The sequence below is a fragment of the Trichechus manatus genome, unplaced genomic scaffold, assembly GCF_000243295.1.
Source record: "Trichechus manatus latirostris isolate Lorelei unplaced genomic scaffold, TriManLat1.0 scaffold00127, whole genome shotgun sequence".
Classification (NCBI taxonomy): domain Eukaryota; kingdom Metazoa; phylum Chordata; class Mammalia; order Sirenia; family Trichechidae; genus Trichechus; species Trichechus manatus.
In genome coordinates, this window is record NW_004444063.1 from 4506325 (window position 1) to 4528226 (window position 21902).

The 21902-nt window shown below is 39.8% G+C and overlaps 1 protein-coding gene across 1 annotated transcript; it reads left to right on the forward strand.

Moving 5' to 3' along the window:
• Positions 1 to 436: 436 nt before the first annotated feature.
• On the forward strand, positions 437 to 19331 carry SKP1 (S-phase kinase associated protein 1). The gene is made up of 6 exons (XM_004384719.3): positions 437 to 577; positions 3813 to 3909; positions 9534 to 9607; positions 15778 to 15921; positions 17576 to 17716; positions 18408 to 19331. Exons 2-6 carry the CDS (start codon positions 3813 to 3815, stop codon positions 18441 to 18443), a joined length of 492 nt encoding a protein of 163 aa, XP_004384776.1. The 5' UTR covers positions 437 to 577; the 3' UTR covers positions 18444 to 19331.
• The last annotated feature ends 2571 nt before the right edge of the window (positions 19332 to 21902 follow it).

Consider the following 21902-nt stretch of genomic DNA (forward strand, 5'->3'; position numbering starts at 1 on the left):
CGGTGACTGCAAAACCCATCTGCCAAGTCGTCTTCTTCTGAGCCCCAGATTTCCCATCGTGAAAGGAGCATTTCCGGCCCTCCCAAACATCACCCCGCCCTGCCTACACACACACTTGTCTTCTTGTTTTGTTTCTAGGCCTTTCAGGACTAGGGGCTTTAATTAGGCTTAAGACAGCCTCTGCCTGAAGGACCCTTCCAGGCTGCGGAGGTACCCCGCTTAGTCACCCTTTCCCGCTTTGAAGGAAAAAAATTTGCGCTTTCGAGGATAGGGTAAGAATAAAGTCCCTCCGGCCCCCTCGCCCCGCCCCGCCGCTCCTGCGCCCCGCCCGGCTCCCCCGGCGCCGTGGACTCGCCCGTCGTCATCTGCCTCCCGTCAGGCATCTTGGTGGCCAGCCCAGCCCGCTCTGTGACGCCACAGACTCTGAGGTCCTCGTCGCCTTCGCCCGCCCGTATAAAGGCTGACGCCGCGGCGCGCCGTCGTAGTGGCCTTGTTCTCTGCGTTTTTCTTCTGCTGGTGCTGACGCCGCCCAGCTCTTGCTAGCCTCCGCTCCGCCGTCTCCTTGAGGCTGAACAGCGTGAGTAGCCGCTGAACGAGCTGGAAGGGGCGGTGGCGCTGCAGATTGCTGAGTGGGTGGCAGCACCACTGCGGTTTAGGCCTACCCAGGGCGGGAGGCGACTGGGCCTGGCTTTCCCTCAGGCTCGGCGGAATCCGTTGAGGACCCGGTTCTTCGGGGGCGCCGTCTGGGCCCCGTCAACTCACCCTGCCCCTCGACTCAGCAAGGCCTCGACAAGCCTTGCGTCCTCGTGGCGCCTGATGGGCGCCCAGGCGGGAGGGAGAAGTTGCGAGCCGAGCTCCGGTTTGGGCCTGGTCTGCACGGGGCGAGCGTCCGCCGGCGCGGAGCGCAGCTGCAAGGCCTGGGGCCTCCCTTGGTGTTGAACCTCGGGGACCCAGGCAGGGGTGGCGGCGAGGATTTGAATTGAGGGTCCTTTCGCTGTCGACGTGGGCGTGTCTTTTTTTTATTGTCCATAGGTAAGGTGGTGGTGGTAGTCTGGGACCGCTGGATTCTTGGACCCCATCCTTCCTCTCCGTTGTATCTGGCATCTCTAGCTACCGGTCCTGGCTGAGTTGTGTGCTTAGGGCCGAGCCTTTGCAAGCAGATAGCCGCCTGCTCCTTCTGAATATTGTCTCCATTATTTTGCCACGGCCTGGAGTCGTTCAGACAAGTGTTATAAATAGCATATACCGTCGTCATAGAGGTGTGTCTTGGGAGCGCTAACTCTGTGCAAGTTAACTCGAGGTGTTTGGCTTTGGTTCACTTTTTAACGGAAACTTCAGGTTTAGGTCTTTTGGGCATGAATTTTTCAGCAGAGCGTAACAATAGAATGTATCTTTGTTATGGAACAACGTAGACTCCTTCACTGTGCGGTCTGAAAAGATGTGTCAGAATTTTGGGTCTCTTAAAGTATAGGGCTTACTTTTTTCCTTTATGACGTGATAGAACCCTCTTCTTGCTAGCCACGGACGGTGATTTCATTTCCAAGTACCAGGAGCCTGAAAGAGTGAAGGAATGGTTTTGAAAGCGTGTCGAATCAAAATCTCATCCATTATTATCTGAAAATGTTGCAGTTAATTCTAGCAGTATAACTAAAAAAAAAAAAATTCTCTTTGAGGGTTGAGTGTAGGATAACAAAGTGCATCACATTACAGATTAACCGATTACCTTCCTGCTATTTAATAAGATCTCAGCTCCCTTAAGAGTAACTTAATACACGAGTGTGACAGTGACTAAGCAGGTCTTGCTATTTATTGAGTTATTTGAAAGACGTATGAAATGGTCATCTTGCTTAAAGGTAATTTTGTCAACTGTATTGTCAGACTTTGATCCTGTAATGCTCATTCCAGTACTCTGCTAAAAAACATAACATGCTTGGTAAATTAAAATTGGGCTCATGTTAAAATATTTTCTTTTCCGGGTACCTTTTGTGGTTGCCTTGTCAGAGGGAGGGTCCTCTGTTGTTTCTGGTCCTGCTCTGAGCCCTTCTCCATTGAGCAGGACAACTGCATTATTGGCAAGCACTAAGCAACATGGAGAAGCAGACATGTTTGTGAACTGATAAGTGAAATCTGATTCTCTCCAACCATAGATGAGTGACAGCAGGATATTTCAGTGGCTGGTTTTAAGACAATAGGCTTTACCTTTCTGCTTCCCCTAACTTCTGGGCTGTTTGGGGAATGGAGACAATTGTCTCAGGAAAGCTGACTGTTTTAACTGATGTAATGGGTCTTACGCCTTTGAACCTAAGATGGGTGCAATGAATGTTTTAAATGCCAAATTCTACTGATTGTGTGAGAACGCACACTTTAATATGATGCACCTGGAAGGCTTCAGAGGTGCTTTAAGTTAGTAAATAGTGACATCACAGGATTATGAGTACATAAGAAACATGGGCCCTTTAAAAGCTGTATTTGACATTTGAGGAGATCTTGAATTTTATCTTTACAGTCAGATGTTTCTGCCTTTTTTTTTTAAAAAAAAAAAAAGAATCTGGATAATAAGAAATTGCTCATTTAGAACTTATAATTTTAAAGGGATTTTTCATTTTGCCAAGTCCTTTGAAGTTAATTGCTTAGCTTTTATAAAAGATGTCTTTTTCCTAATGACTCATATTAATTTGAATTAATAAATACATTTTTGGAGCCAGTAATAAGTTATTGTGGGAACTTTGGCAGAATATCTCAAACTTGGACTATTGTGGGAACTTTGGCAGAATATCTCAAACTTCAACACTTGGACACTCAGTAATGAAAGATAAAAAGGTGTCTGAAATTTAAGCTCTTTATTAGATTTGGAAACAGCTATGGCTGTTAACCAAGAGGTCGGCTGCTAACCAAGAGGTTGGCAGTTCTAATCTACCAGGGGCTCCTTGGAAACCCTATGGGGCAGTTCTACTGTGTCCTATAGGGTTGCTATGAATCGGAATCGACCTGACCGCAATGGCTTTGGTTTTTATTAGATTTAGGGAATTGTACTAATGTCTACTCATCCTTAAATAGTTTTATTCTCTTATATATGATCCTGCATTAGTCCAAACATAAATGAGTATACCGATCTACGGTTTGAGTCTGAACTCACTGATAGGTCTCACTGTGGGCAATTACTGTTTTATTTAGTAGCTTTGTTTATTTTGGACTGAACTTTTTCAGATGTGCAGTTAACTGTGTGACAGTTAACCATTCAGATGGGAGTAATCAGTATTCACTGGCAGCAGAAAGGCGGGCACAAAGTAAATAAATCAGTTTTGTTGTTGTTATCTGCTGTAGAGCCTTTACTCACGGCAACCCTCATGTAGAGCTCTCGTGATTGGTTGTGGATTGTGATCCATAGGGTTTTATTGGCTGATTATCAGAAGCACATTCCTATTCTGTCTTAGTGTTGAAGCTCCACTGAGACATGTTCAGCATCATAGCCACACGCAAGCCTTCACTGACAGGTGGTGGCTGTGCATGAGGTGCATTTTGCATTAGAAGTCTAGAATATAACTCTTAAACTTATACTGATAGTGAGTTTAGTAGGGCAGGCCTTAAAAGCTTCTGTTTCTGGGAATTATACTTTGGAATTATTTCTAAAGAAATTCAGGCTAGTCTGGGAATAACCACTTTATTTTACAAGATTATATACTGCAGGTCCTTAGGATTTTATAGTTTATAAGTTAGAGGGCTTCTGACAAACAGTAGTTGATGAAATACCATATAGAACTGACTCACTAATAATCTTTTAAATTTCAAATTCATCGTAATACCTTTTTTAGATGCCTTCAATTAAGTTGCAGAGTTCTGATGGAGAGATATTTGAAGTTGATGTGGAAATTGCCAAACAATCTGTGACTATCAAGACCATGTTGGAAGGTAAGTTTATTAGAAAACCTGGGAAGGAGGAAAGGGGATGAAATGTGTAGTTTGAGACAACCTGTGAATATTGACTCTGTAGGAGCAGTTGTCTATCATAGACATTCAAGAATAAGAAGGGGTAAAGTTTACTTTGTTTTCTTTGAAGTCGTCCTTTCTGCATTGTCTGAATTAATGAGGTTTTTTATTTTCTTGTTGAGTGGATTAGGCCAGAAGCTAGTAACTTTTGAAGTGATTTCCAAACCTCAGACAATGGCCATTTCTTTTTCAAGCAATTTTGGATTCACAGTTTCTAATGACAAAAATAAAAGCTTTTGGAAAAGGGATACCTTGCTATATGGTAGCTAAGTAGAGCACCTTGTTTCAACAGATGTCTGTGTGTGTGTGTGAGTGTGTGTCTCTTTTGTCTATATTTTGTCATTCCTATGAAACTGCTGCAAAGCGTATATGCAGCACAATAAAAAGGTGAGGCAAGAGCCGATCCTGAAACATTTTTAAACTTAGTAGGTAACTTAGGTCTCTTTTTCGTATTACTGTGGCTTGTGGACATTAGTTGATAGAGACATACTATTCAGTGTCTATAATTGAGGGGAAAAAACTTAGTAATAAAGAGTGTTCTGTACTCAAATGTCAAAGGTATTTCTGTAGGGAAGATCTACAGCTTGTAGATAGTTGAGAGAAGGGTTATATGTCAGACATTAGGTGTATGCTGGTGAAAAGAAGGTAAGTGAGGCATTGTTTTTGCCCTTGAAGAGTTTATAAACTAGTAGGGGAGCCAGACACCAACCAAGACAAACTGTCATGTGATGTAATTAGTGCATTAATAGAATTGTGTGCTAAATGGTGCTGTGGGATACATCTTGACTATGTTATTCTTCAGGCCTGTGGAGAGAGGCTGACATATTACTAGTGAAGTGATATTTCAAATTCAGTAAAATTGGATGTTTTGGGAGATTATTCTGAACTAGATTAGATAGAGTATATTAGGGAAAAGTAAAATTGGGGTTTTTAGCTGGGATCTATTGGGGCTGGGGTGGGATTGTGGTACTGGAGTTGGCAGAACAGAAGAACAGGTTGGAGAGGAATGGAGAAGAAAACCACTTTGAGCTTGAACATGTTATGTTTGAAACTTCTTCAAAAGATCTAAGTAGTAGTCTGCTATGCAGTGAAGTATGTGGATCTTGGCTCCTGAGTTGTGAACTGCTAGAGATAGACTTGCTTTGTATGGCAGGTTATGGGAGTAGATGAAGTTGGTTGGCAGCCATGTTGTGGGCTGGGAGTGTCACGTTGGACATTAAGAATGTAGAAATCAGAAATAAGTGGAGTACGTAGGTTGTGGAAAGGATTGGTAGAGTGGGGATCCAAGAGAAGAAGTTAAGACTTGTAACAAATATTTAGGTGTGGTAGAGGCAGCAGCTGATTTGCAGTGGGTGTGTCTTCTGTTTTCTAAGCATGTGACTTGTTTTCTGATAAAAGCTGAACATATAATTCCTTTTGGTAATTGGTACCAATCATGTGACACTTAAGAGTCCTGTATCCTGGTAACTGACATATGTAGATTTCTTCTATTAAGTTGTGAACCCCTTGGTACGTCCCACAGTCTCTGTTCATCAAGTACCTATTGAATGAAGAACTATGGTATGGTCACTAATAAAAGAGTGTGAAAGCAATCCAAGTGTTCCTAAAGGCAGGTGAGTAAGGTTTTATCTAGAAGATGTAGAAACTGATACCAGAATTGCTGCCTGAATACTTGCTTTTGCAATGAAAGTGTTCTTTATTTCATCTTAGTTGGCGCCTGACACACTAATCTGCCCTGTGCTGCTTCAGAGAAGCATTTGCCAATGTAAGATCATAGGTGCTTCTTAAAGATTTTCTAAGCCAACTTTGATCATTGAAGCAAGTGGGCTGATAGCAAAAAACAAACACCAAACCTGTTGCCGTCGAGTAGATTCCAACTCATAGCGACCCCATAGGACAGAGTAGAACTGCCTTATAGGGTTTCCAAGGAGAGACTGGTGGATTCGAACTGCTGACCTTTTGGTTAGCAGCCAGGCTCTTAACCACTGCACCGCCAGGGCTCCAAGTGGGCTAATAGCAACAGTTAAATGACTCTTTTCCTCCTTAGCCTTTGGGGATCAGAAGTGAATGGCTTTATCTTAAGTAAGGTGGCTTATATAGGATTCTAGCCCCTTGAGGACTGGAGTCTATTGAACTTGGCAACATAACTGCTTTCCTTGTTTTGCATTTGCAGTATCTCCGGTTTTGGGTTTTATGTGACTTAGAAAACAAAAATAAAACCTTTTAAACACAGGACAATCAGAAGAGAAAATCTTGGCATGTGTACATGTGGATTGGCTGATTTGTTCAGGATCCAGGTGTGGTATCGGAATACAGATGTCTTTCAGAAGTCCTTGAAACTAAATAGCTTAAAGGAATGACTGTTGCTACTTTGTGCATTTACTCTAAAAGCAGGAAAACATTGCAACTCCTTAGTTTAAATGCTAGAGAAGTAATTCTTTACAACCATAAGGTCATTATTTTTAGTGTGACTTAAACATTCTTCCAAATAACATTTGGATCTAAACAAACTAGTCTTCCGTATTTAATGTTTCCTCTAATGTCTTACTTCCCCATATACAAGTATTTTACATGGTGTAATTTCTTTTACTCTACTCTGATTAAAAATATCCTACTCAGGAAAAACATAAATGATCCAAATTGAGCTTGAAATGAGACATTGACTTTGCCATTTTATAATTTTAGTCTAGGCTGAGATGGGGTCAGGGAAAAGCATTGGCGACAGGGAAGATGTATGGGTCCACAGGATAATCAGGTACCATTCCTTTTGAATCTAGTCTCATCTTTACCACTCCCCTGAAACTGCTTGTCAAGCTCAGTGACCTCCATGTTGTCAAATGCACTGTCTGTTTCCAGTTATCATCTAGACCTATCAGGCAGCATTTGACATTTGATCATTCCCTTCCTCATGTACCTTCTAGGATATTTTCCCTTTCCTCTAACTTCACTCGTAACCTCTGTCTCCCATCTGTAAAGGTTGCAGTTCCCCAAGGCTTAATCCTTAGGCTTCTTCCCTATATCTGTACTCATTCCCTTGGTCATTTCATCTAGTATGATTGTAGCATTATAATCCGTATATACTGATCTCATCTACTGATTTCTAGAGTTGAATATACAACTGCCTGTGCTACCCTCAGATATCTAATAGACATCCCAGACTTATGAAGCAGAGCTCTTGATCTCCTGCCACCTCAAACAAAACAGTTCCCTAACAACTATTGCCATCTCAGTTTATGGCAACTCCATTCTTCTAGTTGGTCATGCCATAAACCTTAGTTATCCTTGACTTTTCTCACATTCTACTTCCCATCTGCTGACAGATCCTGCTGGCTCTGCCTTCAAAATAGATCCAGAATTGGACCATTTCTTACCTCTCCATAGCTACCAACCTTGTCCAAACCACTATTTTGTGCCTGGATTATTGTTAACCCCATAATTGGTTCCCCTCGCCGCCAGTCTTTACTGTCTCGTCGCAGTATTTGATCTCATCTGCTGCTCTCTCCCTTGCTAACCCTGCTCTAGTAACATTAGATTTGTTAGTGTTTTTAGAACATGCTAGACACTACTTTCAGAAGACCTTTGCATTTGTTATTCTCTCTGCTTAGGTGTACTCGCCTCCTTAAGGATTTTACTAAAATTTCACCTCAGTGAGGCATCCTGAACAGCCCAATCTAAAATTGTAGCAGTTCCTCCTTCTGCCAAATCTTCCTGTAGCAGTTCCTCCTTCTCCCAAATCTTCCTGTATTTCTTGCTGAATCTTCCTTGCCTTGTACAGCACCTGGCATATACCAGGGACTCATATGGTTGACTCAGCACTGGCCATGTCTGCATCACTGATACTCTGCTACAACCAGTATACTGCTGTAATAACTGTTGGTGTCTGATTTTGGTACTTGCTGACTATTAAGTAACTTTCTTAGGTAGCTTTTCTTGATAGTCATGTAGAAACTGAACAGCAGACTCATTTGAAGAATATTCAGAATCTTTAAGTAACATGGATGTTAAGTTTTTTTCTTTGGGGTTCACTGACCACTTTGAGAATCTGAAAGTTAGATCATCTTACCAGGGAAACCTATAGATTCAGTATTGTAGGTAATAACATGCACATGATGAACAACATGAAAGAGTATATGTTGGAAGTAAATATGTCAACTTAGGTTCTAGTTTACTTGTGTAGAGAGAACATCTGTTAACAGTTCCCTGTGTATCCTTCTGGAGATATTTAGAACAAATATACAAGCATATTTCCATTTGTATTCAGATAACATTTGTGTTTTTATACCTAGCTTTTAAAAAATTAATCTTGAGATCATATCAGTACGTATGGAGCTGCTTGCCTTGTTTTTGTCAGTGGCTGCATGGTATGTTGCGTGTGTGTGTGTGTGTGTGTGTGTGTGTATGTGTATATATATATATATATATATATACACACACACACATCTTATGGCTTCAGATATGAATAGATTGAGATTCTATTGCAATTCTTTACATTGTATTACTTTTCTAAATATAGTTCATCTAGAGAATTTGATATAAAGAGTAAGAATAAGGGTCCAGCTTTAGTATTTTACCAGATGGCTACCCATTCATTTCAGTCTAACTTATTAAATCACTTTTCCTCCAAATTCAGAACTCCCTTTGTATAATACAGTCATGCACCACATAATGTCCATTTGGGGAACCTCTGACCACACGTGCATCTGTGGTCCCATAAAGTTATAATAAAGTTCAGAAATCCCAATCAGAGAACGAGATGTAGCGGACATAACCAGACGTAGCGAACACAGCAGCTTCCTGCATGCAACACTTGTATCTCATGTCTCTTGTATACAAAGCAGTTGCATTGCCAGACATATAATGATACAGTACATATATAACCTGTAATACATATGTTTTGATAGTTATAATCAACACCTATGTTACTGGCTTATGTATGTACTGTACTCTACTTTTATCGTTATTTTAACCTACTTACAGATAAAAAGTTTACTGTATAACAGTATCTGCTTCAACTCGTAGGCAGCAGCATCCAATATCATGTATCAGATGTCTCTTGAGTGTTGTAGCACTATCTCTCTGTTTAATTTCCTTTTATTACGGTGAAGTGCATCATGGCTCCCAAATGCAGCAAAACCAGTGCTAGTGATAGCAGCAGCGAGAGACAAAGGAGAAGTTACCGATTTGGAAGTGAAACAGAAGGTATCCCAAATAACTTTGCTAAGTATATAATATGGTATTTGCACAATGTCCAAATCACATAACGTCCTGTTTCACAGAACGTATTGTGGACATTAAGTGACACATGACTGTACTCCTATGTTTGTCTACTCACACAATTTTATCTATAGTTTCGGGTGGTTCATGGACTCACTGTTAGGAACTGCTGATTTTAAATGCTCTTAAGGGAACTGTTCTTAGTAAAGTTCCTTTATTTTCTCAGATATCATGTCTTGTAAATTGCTTGTTTGAAACAGCTTGATTGGTGTGAATATTATAATGGAGTTAGGAAATAATGGTGACTCTCCCCTGGGGTTTTTGTTTTTCAGATTTGGGAATGGATGATGAAGGAGATGATGACCCAGTTCCTCTACCAAATGTTAATGCAGCAATATTAAAAAAGGTAAGATCTTTAAGGGTTTTAATTCTTAGAGTGGGTCACTTAGACTTAGTGAACTTAACTTTTAAGCTTTTGCACACTTCCATTGTCCCTTTGTGTAGATAATTTGTTCTGAGTCTAGCGTGTGATACTTTTAATCCTGATGAAATAGGAAGGAATGGCTAACTTTTTCAGAGCAAAAATTCCTAAAAGTAGACTCATCATGTTTGAACTTTTGGTATAGATTTTATTTGGGTATACACTAGCAACAATGATTGATTAATGCACATAAATTCAACAGTCTAATACAGAACTTTGGAGCCCTGGTGGCATAGTGGTTAAAGCTTGTCTGCTAACCAAAAAGTTGGCAGTTTGAATCCACCAGTTGCTCCTTGGAAACCCTGTGGGGCAGTTCTACCCTGTCCTATAGGGTCGCTATGAGTCAGAATCGACTCAGTGGCAACGGGTCTAATATAGAACTTACCACTTAAAATTACTCTGAACTTGAAAGTCCTTAAACACTTATTTGAATAGTACTTAGATGTTCTTGGAGCCCTGGCGGCGCAGTAGTTAAGAGCTATAGCAAGCTACGGCTGCTAACCAAAAGGTTGGCAGTTTGAATCCACCAGCCGCTCCTTGGAAAATCCTATGGGGCGGTTCTACTCTGTCTTATAGGGTCACTGTGAGTCAGAATCAGCTTGATGGCAACAGATTGGTTTTGGATGTTCTTAATAGTGTAGTTCTTAATACTTTCTGCTTCTTTGCCACAGTTGACCATTGTCACTGGTTGGGCATCTTTCTGATCCCCTTTCTATCCTTCTACATATGGGATCTTATTTTGCAACTTAATCTTTAAATAGTATATCTTGGCACTCTTCCTATATCAGCATCCATAGATTTACCTCATTCTCTAATTCTTATAGTATGCCACTGTATGAAAGAACTATGATTTATCAATCCTTATCAATGAATATTTAGATTGTTTGTAGTTTTTTGATACAAACAATGCTATGGTGACTATTCTTACACTGCTTGGTGTACCTATATAAGCATTTCTCTAGGATAGATGATCTAGATGTAGAATGAGTCACAGGATGGTATATACACCTACATTTTGATAGATACTGCAAATACCAAACCAAAAAACCAAACTCAATGCCATCGAGTTGATTCTGACTCACAGTGACCCCATAGGACAGAGTAGAACTGCCCCCATAGGGTTTCCAAGAAGCAGCTGGTGGATTCGAACTGCTGACCTTTTGGTTAGCAGCCGAGCTCTTAACCACTGAACCACCTTCCAAAAAGATACCACCTCTCAGCATGGTGGAATTGAATTATGAGTACTTTAGATTTATTTTTTCAAAATGGCCAGAGTCAGCAAGAAGGACTCTATAACACAGGTGGTGTCCCTATCCATTCTGATCCCTGTTCTTCAGGTAATCATTTATTCTTTTAGTATTTTGTAAGGGCAAATGCTAGTAAATGTTTTCCCCCATTCTTAAACAAGGTAGCAAATTACACACTTTTACGTGTACTTTACTTTTCTCATTTAACAATATCCTGGTGATCTTAGCTTCCCAATTCTTTTTTTTTTTTACTCTACATAGTATGATTATAACTCTGTAAATATATTATAGTTTATTTAACCAGGCCCTGTGTATATTTGAGTTGTCTAGTCTTTTGCATTAGCACATTTAGATTACCGAAATACAACAAGATGTGCTTAGCAGAATAGAAAAATTTCTGTTTTGTCTCTCCACTGAATGGATGCGCCCCAAAGGGAGCTTGAGAACGCACATGTGTTTTTTGTTTTGGTTGTTTGGTTGATCACCTTACTGTGTGTTAATCATAAACAGCTCTCCACACTGAATAGGACTTTAGTGTTTCGGGGCACATGGTTCCTTTACACAAACTGTTTATTAGATGCTCACCTGAAGAAACAGCATTGGGAAGCTGACTTATACTCGACTTGAGAAATGGACCCAGTTGGGCCCTTCTAAGGAATTTTCAGTAGTCACTGTCATATAGTTTGACCTTATGCTTTCTCTTGAGAACTTGACCTCTGCTTGAAATATGAGCTGCAATGCATATTTTTCCATGTTCTAACACTGGTTATTACCAGTCTTTTTTAATCTCCCTAGATTGGGTAATTCTCTAAGCCTGAATATTTTTACATCTGTTATTAGCCATTTGTGTTTTCTCCATTGTCTGTTTTCCATTGCTCATATTTTTATTAGGCTTTTTGTAGAAATTCTTTATACTTTTTTTGTCATTATGCTTGTCTTGTGTCAGTTCATGATATTTTATGGTTCAGAAACTTTAAGTTTTATCTAGGTGGATCTCATTCTTTCGACTTCTAGACATTGTCTTGCAGTTTACATGTTCTATTTTATGCTAATGTAAAATGCTTTTAAAAGGACTTCTGCTTGCATTCATTCAAATGCCAGGCACGTTTTAGATGGTGAGGGTGAGTTTATATTCTTAAGGGCTGGGGAAACAGACAACATAAGAAATATATCAAGTGGAAAAGCTGTGCAGACTAAAGAAAGGAAAGGGATGATAAGAGAGGGTGGTAGATGGAGAGTTAGCTATTTTAAAAATAAAAAGGAAATGCCTTACTGAGAAAGTGATCTTTGAACAAAGACATGTGAATGTATGGGGCAAGAGAATTCTGGGCAAAAGGAGCAAGTGAAGTAACCCTGAGACAAGAACATTCCCTGGTGTCTTAGTTATCTAGTGCTACTGTAACAGAGATGCCACAAGTGGATAACTTTAACAAACAGAAATTTATTTTCTCACAGTTTAGGAGGCTGAAAGTCTGAATTCAGAGAGCCAGCTCAAGGGGAAGGCATTCTTTCTCTGTCATCTCTAGGAGGAGGTCCTTGTCTCTTCACCTTCTGCTTCCTGGTTCCTTAGAGGTCTCCATGTGGCTTGGCATTTCTGCTTCTCTCTCTTGCTTGTTTAATCTCTTTTATATCTCAAAAGAAATTGACTCAAAATACACCCTACACAATCCTCCCTCATTAACATAGCAAAGACAGCCTATTCCCAAATGGGATTATAACCACAGGCATAGAGGTTAGGATTTACAGTATATTTTGGTGGGACATAATTCAATCCATAATACCTGGCATGTCTTGAGGAAAGGCAAGGAGGCTAGTATGGTGGCTAAAGCATAGTTACCAAGCAAGGAAGGAGTAGATGAAGTCAGAGTTAATGGACTGGGTGATGTAGGGCTACTTCTGAGAATGGAAGGGTTTTTTTTTTAACCTGTTTTGCATTATTACTTATGGATACTTAAGTATGTTGAATATTTAATAATCACATGATCCAGAAACAAAGTATACAATAAGATCTTCTGTCTTCGTCTCTCATCTGATCAGTGTTGTTGTTGTTAGTTGCCATCGAGTCGATTCTGACTCATGGCAACGCCATATGCGCAGAGTAGAACCACTCCTTACGGTTTTCAAGGCTGTTACCTTTTGGAAGCCCATTGCCAGGCCTGTCTTCTGAGGTGCTCCTGGGTGGGTTTGAACTGCCAATCTTTAGGCTAGTAATCAAGTGCTTAACTATTTGCACCACCCAGGGACTCTATCTGACCAGTAACTACCCGCGCCCCCCCATCCCCCTCCGTAAGTAATAATTGTCATTAGTTTTTTACATAGGATTTTAAGGTTTTTTTTTATGCCTCCATAAGCAAATACTTATTGCTCTTTCTTTAGTTTCATACACAATGACTGTTATACAAGCAATATAAGCCATTGTTTGTTTTATTAAAGCCCCTTAATGCTTTGTTTTTCCTTCTATAAAGTTCTTTCTGTTTTTTTCTTTATAGTATTGTACTTTTTGTTTGTTATTGTGCTTTAGGTGAAAGTTTACAGAGCAAATTAGTTTCTCATTAAACAGTTAATACACAAATTGTTTTGTGACATTGGTTGCCAACCCCGCGATGTGTCAACACTCTTCCCTTCTCCAACCGGGGTTCCCTGTTTCCATTCGTCCAGTTTTCCTGTCCCCTCCTGCCTTCTCGTCCTTGCTTTTGGGCCGGTGTGCCCATTTAGTCTCGTATACATGATTGAACTACAAAGCATGTTCCTCACGTATGTTATTGTTTGCCCCATAGACCTGTTAAGTTAAAAGGGTGTGAATTTTTTTGTGAATTTGAATTTTGTTCTACATTTTTTTCCCACTCTGTCTGGGACCCTCTATTGTGATCCTTGTCAGAGCAGTTGGTGGTGGTAGCTGGGTACTGTCTAGTTGTTCTGGGCTCAGTCTGGTGGAGGTTGTGGTAATTGTGGTCCATTAGTCCTTTGGACTGATCTTTCCCTTTTTTTGGCTTTCTTCATTCTCCTTTGCTCTAGCTGGGATGGGACCAGTAGTTGTATCTTAGATAGCCACCTGTAGGCTTTTAAGACTCCAGATACTACTCAGCACAGTTGGATATAGAACATTTTCTTTATGAACTATGTCAGCCAGTTGAGCTAGATATCCCAAGACCATGGTCCCTAGCCCTCAACCCAGTAACTCAGTCTCTCAGGGAGTTTGGGTGTGTCTGTGAAGCTTCTATGACTTTGCCTTGGTCAAGTTGTGCTGACTTCCCCAGTATTGTGTACTGTCTTACCCTTCACCAAAGTTAACCACTTATCTGTTGTCTAGTTAGTGTTTTTCCCTCCCTGTGCCCCTCTCTTCGTAACCATCAAAGATTGTTTCTGTGTGTAAACCTTTTCGTGAATTTTTATAATAGTGGTCTCATATAGTATTTGCCCTTTTGTGACTGAATTATTTCACTCAGCATAATGCCCTGCAGATTCATCCATGTTGTGAAATGTTCCACAGATTCATCATTGTTGTTTTTCATTGTATAGTATTCCATTGTGTGTATATACCATCATTTATTTGTCCATTCATCTGTTGATGGGCACTTAAAAGTTGTTCCCTTCTTTTTGCTATTGTGAATAATGCTGCAGTGAACGTGGGTGTGCATATGTTTATTCATATGACAGCTCTTATTTCTGTAGGATATATTCCTAGGAATGGGATTGTTGGATCTTATGGTAGTTCTGTTTCTAGTTTTTTAAGGAAGCACCATATCATTTTCCAAAATGGTTGTACCATTTTGCATTCCCACCAGCAAGGCTTATAAGAGTTCCAGTCTCCCCACAACCACTCCAGCATTTGTTATTTTCTGTTTTTTTGATTAGTGCCAGTAATGTTGGGGTTGCTTTTTTGCATCCAGGCAATATAATTTCTTAGCTCTCTCATTTGCTCTCAGCATTGTTTATTCTCCTGACATTCTAGTATGAAAAAACTTTATACATACAGAAAAGTGGAAGAACTAGTACAGCCAACACCTACGCACCCACCTAGATTCTGCAGCTTAACATTTTCAGCACTGAGTTTGTTCTTTATCCATGTTGGTATACAGTCTAGTTAATCACCTTTCTGAAAATTTAATTATATTCATTCCCCCACTAAGGGAACATTTGGGCTTTTTCTGTTTTGTTCTTACACTGAATATTCTTTTGCCCTTTTCTGGGGATATTTAGAAATGCTCAGTCATACTGTATGCACATACTCAGCTTCACTAGATAGTGCTAGTGGTTTAATCCTTTTCGAAGGGATTAAACCAGTTTACACTCTCTAGTCGAAGAGTTCCTGTTTCCCTCACAGTATTGCCAACAGTTAATAGCATCAGTATCTTGATTTTTTTTTTTTGGCACTCTGAAGTACTATATGAAATTTTGCATCTCTGATTGCTAATGAGACTGAGCATTTCCGCATGTTTGACTATTCAGATTTCTTTTGTGAATTATCTGTTCATATCTTTAGTCCATTTCTAGTGATTTTTAAGATTTTATATTCTGTAGGCTAATCCATTGTCAGTTGTGCGTGTTGCAGGTATCCTCCAGTCAGTGTTCTGTGTGACTTTATCATTTTTCACAGAAGCTTTTTAATGTGGTCTAGTATTTTCATCTGTCTGCATGGTTTGCTTTTATCTAAGATCTTCTAGCCTCTAGGGTTGTAAAGATTTCTTCAAGTTTCATTTTTGCTTTTCAGGCTTGGCTACTGACTAATTTATTGTTCAAGGCAATCTCTAGCCAGTTCTTATCCCAGTATAGGAATAACCTGAACCAGCAGTGGAATGAATACCTTGTGATAAAATGCAACAGAGGAATGAACTTTTGTTGTTGTAGGTCATTCAGTGGTGCACCCATCACAAGGATGACCCTCCTCCTCCTGAGGATGATGAGAACAAAGAAAAGAGAACAGACGACATCCCTGTTTGGGACCAAGAATTCCTGAAAGTTGACCAGGGAACACTTTTTGAACTTATTCTGGTATGTTTTTGATGTATACTATAAGAGATCTCTATTCCATAGCCTTTAACACTTCTTATAGAGGTAGATTTGTTAAATTCATTGACAGTGAATTGCAGCACTCTATTTGAACTCAAATGAAATGCTATGTTTAAATCCACCCATCAGTAATTACATAAGTGCAAATGACCTAAACACCCAATAAAAGGCAGAGATTGTCGAGTCAGATAAAAAAGCAAGACTCAGCCATGCTGCCTATATGAAGCCCAGTTTAAATATAAAGACACAAGTTAAAAGGATGAAAAGGGTATATTATGCTAACATTAATGGAGCCCTGGTGGTGCGTGGTTAAGCGTTTGGCTGTTAACCGAACGGTCAGTGGTTTGAAACCACCAGCAACGACGTGGGAGAAAAGACCTGGTGGTTCGCTCCCGTAAAGATTACATACAGCCTAGGAAACCCTATGGGCAGTTTTGTTCTAGTCTGTCCCATAGAATCACTATGAGTAGGAATCGACCGAGTGGCACATAACAACAACATGCTAACACTAATCAAAAGAAAGCTGGAGAATTTACAGACTATTGCTACGGATAGAAGATCACTTTCATAACGTAAAAGGTATCAGTTCATCAACATTTATCTACCTAAAAGCAGACCTTGCAAAAAGTGAAAAAAAAAACAATAGAACTCAAAGGAGAAATAGATCCACAGTCATAGAAATTTTAACATCTCTCTCAATAATTGATAGAATAAGTAGATAGAAAATCGTAAGGCTGTAGAAGACTTGGATAATACTATTGACCAACCTATCTTAATTGACATTTACAGAACACTGTGTCTAATGACAGAAGAATACATATTCTTTTCAAGTGTATACTACCAAGACAGACCATGTTCTAGGCCGTAAAAGAAGCTCTCACATTTAAAAGAATTCAGGTGGTACAAAGTGTGTTCTCTCACCACAGTGGAATTATATTCTAATTACATTAGAAATCTGGAAAATCTGAAATATTTGAAAACTAAATAACACGCTTGTAAGTAACATAACTCAAAGGGGAAATTTAAGTGTAATAAAAAAAGAACACATCAAAATCTGTGTGATGTAGCTGAAGTCGTACTTAGAAATTGGAAGCACTAAAAACCTATATTAGAAAAGAAGAAAAGTCTCAAATCAGTAATCTAAGCATCAACTTTAAGAAACTTGTAAAAGATGAAATTAAACCCAAAAGTAAGCAGAAGAAAGGAAATAAAGGACAGAAATCAATAAAATAGAAAACAGGAGAACAAGAGAAAATCGATGAAACCAAAAGCTGATTCTTTGAGAAGAGTGTTAAGATGTTATGCTTCAACTGCTTATATTTGAACTCTTTAAGTATGGATAAATATTTTTGCCTAGACTTGACATGTGATACTTGTCGTCCCTTTCACCCCCAAATTTGAGCTTATATAGTTTGCTTAAGGCAGCACAAGGACGCAGTGTTATACAGACATAATAAAGAAGGGCACATACAAAAATGCCTTTCACATGAGAGCCTATGTCTGACTTATTCTCCCTTTAATTTCTTAAAATTAACTAGCATTCTAAGTTTATTACATAAGGATTGTCAGTCACTAACTTTGGATTTAATTTCAAACATCAAGTATACTTGAATAAAAACAACATATCACTTTACAGGCTGCAAACTACTTAGACATCAAAGGTTTGCTTGATGTTACATGCAAGACTGTTGCTAATATGATCAAGGGGAAAACTCCTGAGGAGATTCGCAAGACTTTCAATATCAAAAATGACTTTACTGAAGAGGAGGAAGCCCAGGTAGGTAGCCCACAGCTCGTCCTTGATCACATGCTTTTTAAAAGACATTACAACCCATTTAACGTGCCAGGAGAAGAGGGCCCTGTATCAAGGAATTGTGAACTTACTTGAGGGATGGATAATTGGTACCTTCTGGATCTTAAACATAGTCTTATTAGTCTGTCTGTACTAGTCTAAATACTTTGATATGGTACCTGCTTTCTTAAAGCAAAAAAATAGTTTTCAGCCAAAAGGACTGTTTTGTATTGTCACTTAGCAGTTACAAGTTTTGGCACTTGGCCATATCTGATACATACTTGACTGCAATAGAGCAGGCCCTATGGATGGATCACCTCAGAGCAACTTAGTGACTGGAGAGAACATGAATGAGTAGATCAGAATGATTTTGTTGACATAACCACAGACCAAAATTATGGGAATAGGCTATTTGAATTTGCTCTTTCAGCTTTGGTGACTAAAGCTGTAATTGCCCATTGCCTTTGCTTTTTTGATCTTTTCAGCAGGGCAGAATAAAAATCTGAGGTGACTAAGAAGGGGAACTAGAAGATGTACACTTAGCCTGGTGTTTTTCCAGTTTTCCATTTGTTCGTTTCTGACCCACCTCACAGGCTGTTAATGTATTATTAGGTCTTATTATGAGTCTTAGGAAAGACTACTCAAGGCACTTCCTTGTATTTCTCTCTTCTTCTAGGTACGCAAAGAGAACCAGTGGTGTGAAGAAAAGTGAAGTGTTGTACCTGACACTGTAACACTATAAGGATTATTCCAAATACTAGTTGCACTGCTCTGTTTATAATTGTTAATATTAGACAAACAGTAGACAAATGCAGCAGCAAATCAATTGAATTAGTGGAATATTGTCCTCATTGCATGTGTAGTTTGAGTACGGATTCCAAAACCTCTAGCTGAGTTTCTTCTAGTGTGATTTTTAAAAGTTTTTTTTTTTTTCCTTTGCTCTGAATAAAACTGAACTGTGGGTTCTCTATAGAAAGTGGCATTTTGGGGTTTCCCTCTTTTTGTAAAGTGATTTCTGCCTAGTTTACTGTCTAGTTACCTTTAGTTTAGCGACGTTTTAAAAGTTGGCATTGTAAATAAAACAAGTTGCAAAAGTTTGCTGAAATAGAATTAACAAAGTATTATCTTTATTCATGAGTTGGAAACCGGAAAAGGGCTATTTGAGGTAAGTGATCTGAGTGGGGTTATTAGGCTGTCTTCCAGCTCCCTAGAGTCAGGGAGTACCACCAGTATGGGTTAACCTGTATGTAGCAAGCCTTCCTTAATTGAATCTGAGGACTTGTATTTTTAATCCCCTCAGCTTTGAATATTTGGCTAGAGACTCACTTACTACCCAGTTTGTGTTTTTTGGGGGGAGAAATGTAACTAGGAAGTTTGTTAGCTTTTCAATTAAAAAAGACACTTAACTCGTGGTATGTCATCATTTTATAATCAGTGTTCCCATGTGGGAAAAACTATTCACACTACTTGCATGTAAAAAAATAATTAACATTAAAATATGTGGCAAAACCCAGACAGCATCCATCATGAATGCAAGGTACTTTAAATAAAATGTAAGTTACATAGTAGGCAGTAAATGATTTGCTTTTGTGGCCTTAAATGTGTCTCTTCACTTAATAATAATATATGGGTTAAACTTACATGCATTTGTGTATCTTAAAAAAAAGCCTCACTGGAGGCTGCTGACATAACAATAGGGTACTAATAGACTTTTCTCTCAGAGAAGTTGTCATTTAAATGGTTAACTGGTGCAGATGCTTCAGTTCTTAGCTGGTGTACACAGGCACACAAAACTGTGCTGCCATTGTTTCCTGCTTCCCCTTACAGTAGAATGACGTCTTGATGGCCCATGCCAGGCAGGGCAGTTTTTTGTTTTAATTGTGCTTTAAGTGAAAGTTTACAATTCAAATTAGTCTCTCCTACAAAAATTTATACCCACATTGTTATGTGACCCTAGTTGCTCTCCCTGTACTGTGACAGCACACTCCTCCTTTCCACCCCAGATTTCCCGTGTCCATTCATCCAGCTCCGGACCCTCTCTGCCTTCTCATCTTGCCTCCGGACAGGAGCTGCCCATTTAGCCTCATGTATCTACTTGAGCTAAGAAGCATACTCTCCACGGGTATCATTTTATGTTCCATAGTCCAGTCTAATCTTTATCTAGAGTTGGCCTTGGGAATGGTTTTGGTTTTGGGCTAACAGAGTATGGGGGCCATGTCTTCTGGGGTCCCTCCAGTCTCAGTCAAACCATTAAGTCTGGTCTTTTTACTAGAATTTGAGTTCTGCTCCCCACTTTTCTCCTGCTCCATCAGGGACTCTGTTGTATTCCTTGTCGGGGCCATTATTGGTGGTAGCCTGGCACTATCTAGTTCTTCTGGTCTCAGGCTGATGGAGTCCCTGTTTTATGTGGGGTAGGGCAGTTTTTGAGTGAACTAAAAGTTATTTTTTTAGTGTTGAACTAAAGCATTCTTCTGACTATTGGGGGGTTTACAACTTGAGTCCTGATGACTTTGTCTTGTTTGCTGTTGTTAAAATCACTACTTCCAATGGGCAAAGGGAGTAAGAACTAGATGTGCATATTGTAAAATTTTGTTGTTGAGAATATACAGAGTGGAGCATACACTAATTCAAAGTTTCTACAGGTACAATCCGGTGACATTGATTACATTGTTCGAGTTGTACAACCATTCTCACTCTCCTTTTCCGAGTTGTTCCCCCATTAACATAAACTCACTGCCCTCTAAGTTTTGTGTCTCATCTTTCGAGTGGCTGTTGTTAATTTGATCCCATACAGACAGATTTTAAAAGAGCACAATGCTCAAGGCAGACATTCTTTACTAGTTAAGCTAAACCATTGTTTGGTTTTAAGAAGTTGTCGGGATTTTTTTGGTTTAAGGTTTAAAAATTATCTCAGGGCTGTAGTTTCAGGGGTTCATCCAGCTTCCATGGCTCCAGAAGATCTGGGTGGATGTCCATATTTTAATAAAGTATGGTAAGTAGTTTAGAACATGACCTGTGTCACAAGATAAAGCTGTTTGGACACCTAAGCAGGGTAGATATAATGTTATCCTTCCTGCCGAGCTATCAGTGGATATGAACACTGTTGATGGCATAAGGGTGTTATTGAAAGTGCTCTTGTGCAGTGATTTCCAAGGTGGGACTTAGTTTGAGTGGTACAGTCTGTTAACTTCGTAGATGATATACTTGATGCCTTGCAGTATTATCCACTGTTGGCTACATCTGGCCTGTGTGCTGGTACTGAGAGGCATTTCATGGGAGGAATGTAATTGCTGGCAACCGTGTTTGCTTCCACATTTCTAGTTCTAATGCCCTCCTTAAATCCCTTAACTTTAAATTTTCAGCAGGTATTTCAGAGCACTTAATCTGCTATATGCTAGCCTCCACTTTCACTCTGAGGATCAGCCTGTTTCATAAAAGTGCTCTCACTTCCAATATCTTCTACCTATATGGTGAAAATCTCTATTTGTCCTTTCTGTCCTGAGTGTGCCATTTCACAGCCTGTAACTCATCTGCTTCAAATGCTCTGCAGATTATTCTGTCACAGATTTATTGAAAAGGGTGCTGCACTCAGAAAACTATTCAAGAGGGATTTCCAGAGTGGCTTTATTTGGGGAAGGAGGGTGGTGGTACATGGAACCTCATTTCTCTTCCTCCTTCCTGTTCCCCCCACCATTGACTGCACATATGCCTTTTCGAAAGAACAGGGTTCCATATAAATGAATGAGAGAATACCTGAATGAAAAAGACCTGGTCCAAAGTCCCTGATGCACTTAAGTGTCAGCCTGAGCTAGTAACAGTACCTCCCATGTAATTCACAGCTGCGCTGTCTTCTTCAGAAGTGAAATATCAGTTAACCTTGTGTTGGTACAATGACCTAACTCCTGAGAACTGCTAGGGATGGGATGGTTGCTTCCCCCAGGATGGAGTTTGCCTCTTCTTCCGTGCCTAACCTCCTGTTATCCTTAGCAACTTGAAGATCTCGCCTGACTACTTGAACATGCCTGTCTGTGTTCTTCCCTGTTTTTAAACTCTCTGCCTCATGTCTGAATAGCTGAAGTTAGGGCTTCTCTCAGACCCCTGCTGCCAGTTGTGGACAAGTAGACCAGTAAAGGTCTGTTGGCCCCTCCCAACCCTTCGAGAACCCAGGAGC